Here is a 4,136-nt window from a genome sequence, read left to right as displayed (position 1 = left end):
CTGTTTTTCACTGTAAACCTGTGTGTAAGCAGTGAGCAGCAACCATGCCACAGCTTGGATACGCTCTTGTCTGAAACTTCCTCCTGCAAGTGAGTTAGTTCATTGCCTCCAATTTCAGCCTCTCTCCAGCTCTCAGGACACAGAGTGCAGCCTGAGTCTTTGCCAGGATGTCTGTCACACAAGTGGCTCCTTGCCTAGTTCCACAGAGTCCTTGCTCCCCACCAAACCTCACGAGTCTCACTGTCAGCATGTCTTTTAGAACTCTTGCCTTCTAAGTTCCTATCAGAATTGCCTAATAAGCTCTCCTGGAAGTATTCAGGGACTTTTCCAGCACAAAGTCTCCAACTCTTCTGCATTTCTTCTCTCTACCAGTTCCAAAAGCCTGAGAATCACAAGGTAAGATTTATCCCAGTAATAGCCCCTGCTTCTTGGTACCAAATTTCTGTGGTTTTTTGTTGTCTTTCACAAGTATGCCTAGAACCTTATCTCCTAGTGATTCTAAACCCTGCCGTTTATGAGAATAACCATCACATCAGATGACCGTCAACTAATGAATGGAAAATTAAAATATAGTATAAGACACATGATCAGTCATCCTCATCAACTTAGACCATGAAACCCAATACAGACAAGTTCAACAGAACTGCAATATACGGGCTGCCCATGCACGCTTCAGCATTGCCAGGGCATATATTTCATTCAGTTTCATATCCGTACAATGGGATGTTATGAAATTATTAAGAAGGAGTTATTGACACACCCCCACCCCCAATACACCATAAATGTACCTGAAAAACACTGCAGTAAATGAAAGAAGCCAGCTAGGAAGTGGTAACATTTCTTGCATGGTAAGATTCCACTTATAGGAAGATTCATAACAGAAACATAAACTAGATGAGTGGTCACCAGAATCTGGGAGGAAATGAAGAAGGAGTGCCTGCTAACAAATGGGTCAGGAGTTCTTTGAACATTAAAAAAAAACCTGAAATTTTATAACAGAGGTGATGTACAGCCATCCTGTCTTAGTTACATTTCTATCGCTATGATAAAACACGTGACCAAGGCAACGCACAAAACAAAGTGTGTAATTTAGATTCATGTTATCAGCGTCCATGATGTCAGAGCAAGGACATGGCAGCAGGAACAGCTGAAAACTTACCTCCTGATCCCTAAGTAGAAGACAAAGGGACACGCGGTGTTGGTGTTGCACACTGTTACTGCCAGCACTTGGGAGACAGAGGCAGGCTGATCTCTGTGAGTTTGATACCAGCCTTGTCTACAGAGTGAGTTCCAGAGCAGGTTCAAAAGCTATACAGAGAAACCCTGTCTCGAAAAACAAAACAAAACAAAAAATAAAAAGAAAACAAATAAAAAAGAAGGCAAAGGGAGAGACACTGGGGATGGTGTAGGTCTTTTGAAACCTCAAAGCCCACCCCCAGTATCTCACCTCCAACAAGGCCACACCTCCTAATCCTTTCCAAATAGTTCCACCAACATGGGAACTAAGTATTCAAATATATGCGCATGTGAGGGCCATTTTCATTCAAACCATCATATTCCTCGACTTATGCTTTAAGCTAAAAGTAAATTATTTAAAAAGTTATACCCATATATCTAAGGAGGCAGCTTGTTCCTTGGCAAGACATATATAAACATCCTCTGTATCTCATTGTGGAATGAATCAGGACAGGAAGCTGTGCGGTGACAGTCCCGATGATGACAATTGGCATTGCAGATGCCAGGCCCAGACTTTTACTAATATTTACTTTCTCACAGCCAAGGAAAAGAAAGGCCTGAGACACGCTGGTTGGAATCAGAGTGCCATGTGAACAGAGGATATAAAAATAGAGAGGGGAGGCCCTGGAATAGGTCTTCATATTTAGTAGCTGGCACAGTCATGTTCAGGGAAACTGGGGGGAGGGGAGGGGCAAATCTTCCCAATCTCTCCCCACCACCAGAGAGGTTCCCACTTTGTTCTTTTTTTTTTTTTCATATTTTCAAGTTTAATAGATACTACAAAAAGAACAGGCTGATTTCTGCAACAGCTGTATCATATAGTCTACCCACAACACAGCTCAGTCCATTCCCAAAAGTGGAAGAAAGGCCAACCCCCATCTCCCAGACCTGTAGGAAAGGCATGTCTTGGATGACACCAAGTTTTTTTTAAGCACGAATAGAGTACAAGAGATTTTCTTCTCGCTGCCCAATGCAGCCTGGCAGAAAAATGGTCCAGTGCTCACTTCTGCTTAGAGAAATATTCTTTGCTCTTCTGGACATCAGGCTTGATGGTATCACTGCCAGGTTTCCAGCCTGCTGGGCACACTTCACCATGTTTGTCAGTGAACTGGAAGGCCTGAACTAGTCTTAGAGTCTCATCCACAGAGCGGCCAACAGGAAGATCATTTACAGTGATCTGTCGAAGGATACCTTTATCATCAATAATAAAGAGGCCCCTGAAAGAGATACCTTCATCAGCTTTTAAGACTCCATAATCCTGAGCAATACTACGCTTGGGGTCTGACACCAAAGGGATGTTCATAGGTCCCAGTCCTCCTTGTTTCTTGGGTGTATTAACCCATGCCAGATGACAGAAGTGAGAATCCACAGACGCTCCAATCACTTGGCAGTTCAGTTTCTTAAACTCTTCTGCCCTATCACTGAAAGCAATGATCTCAGTGGGGCACACAAAAGTAAAATCCAGAGGGTAAAAGAAGAATACGACATATTTTCCTTTGTAATCACTTAGGCTGATATCTTTGAATTGTCCATCTGGCATAACAGCTGTGGCTTTGAAATTGGGGGCAGGATGCCCAATTTTTGCATTTCCTGAAGACATCTTGCTATCAGCTTTAATTCCAGCACTCAGGAGGAGGAAGCAGGCAGATCTTTGTGAGTTCAAGGTCAGCCTAGTCTACAAAGTGAGTTCCTAGACAGGCTCCAAAGATACCCTGTCGAGGCCTGTGTGGCTCCAACATAGATAACTATTTTCCCTAACTAGACTGGTACGGAGTCATGAGGAATAATCAGACGCAGCTTACACGGTCATCCTTGAAGGGCAAGATCTCCCACTTTGTTCTTATTTGGCCAAGAATCCCCCATGCTTCTGAACTCTAATGCAGGCCTCAAGCACCATGTCCAAAAATCAAAACATTTAATTTCTCCAAGTCATGAAGAAAGTTATTTTTAGTTTATGGAGATGGTCCCATGGAGAAGAAGTTGGTAACAGTATGGGAGGAAAAAAAAATACTAGCCCAGCCGCTGGCATCCCCCTCCCCCGCAGTTCTCAATGGAAGGGCAGGGGTGGGAAAATAGATGTCCCCAAGACCCTGGGAAGAAGCTCTTTTAGGTGAAGAAGCCTCTTCAACATGTCTAGGCAGGGGCTGGGTACTCCCCTGGCCCACAGAAGGAAGACTTGTCAGTCAGTACGCAGTCCAGAATATGGAAGTTGCTCTGTGGGCTGCAGCTACAGGAAGCGAATGCAGGGCATTGGTTACTAAAGCATTCTGAAGGCTAAAGCAGGAGAAGGGGAGCCATGAGGTTTGCAAGAGACTGGAGCTCTGGGAACTTGTGCCCCCAGAGAAAGTGCTAACAAGGAAAATGACTACAGTCTGGGACTCCCTCATTAGGTGGAAGTGGCTGGGGGCCCTCTGCTCACACTGTGGCGCTGGGAAAGCTGCATGTTAATCCTCTTCCTGATGTTGTGGGGGCCAGGATGCCAGATGACCTCTGTCACCCCAGCACCATCTGAGCCAACGCTCACCAAACACGGTGCTATTCAAACAGCCATTGTCTCCACTGCCCTTGTCCCGGCTGCTGAGCTGAAGCCCACCTCCTGCGATGCTGTTAAAAGCTGAGGAAGGCTTCCTTTGTCCCTCCCTGCCTTCCCATCACCTGACTGTGTCCCCAGGGGCAGGGTCTACACACTCTAACCAGCAGGCAAAATCTAAGCAGAGGGCAGGGCCCCAGCCTCCTTCTATACGGAATAGAGCAGAGGGGCTGGAAGGGGGGACATCAAGGGACAAATGACTAGGATGGCCAGGCCAGGGGAGCCTTTGTGGCTGCAGTAGCTAAAGAGGGGAAGAAAGTTAACTCATTTCCATCCTACACAGAGCTTGAGCTTGTGAAAAATTGACCTT

At 45.5% G+C, this 4,136-nt stretch overlaps 1 protein-coding gene across 1 annotated transcript; it reads right to left on the bottom strand.

Annotated features, from left to right (window-relative positions):
* Positions 1-2,033: 2,033 nt before the first annotated feature.
* On the bottom strand, positions 2,034-2,842 carry LOC119802753 (peroxiredoxin-1). Its single transcript, XM_038313858.2, has one exon. The coding sequence runs from the start codon at positions 2,834-2,836 to the stop codon at positions 2,237-2,239; it is 600 nt and encodes a 199-aa protein (XP_038169786.1). The 5' UTR covers positions 2,837-2,842; the 3' UTR covers positions 2,034-2,236.
* Positions 2,843-4,136: the final 1,294 nt, after the last annotated feature.

This window comes from Arvicola amphibius, chromosome 12, assembly GCF_903992535.2.
Source record: "Arvicola amphibius chromosome 12, mArvAmp1.2, whole genome shotgun sequence".
NCBI classification, from domain to species: domain Eukaryota; kingdom Metazoa; phylum Chordata; class Mammalia; order Rodentia; family Cricetidae; genus Arvicola; species Arvicola amphibius.
This window is presented reverse-complemented; position numbering and strand designations above follow the sequence as displayed.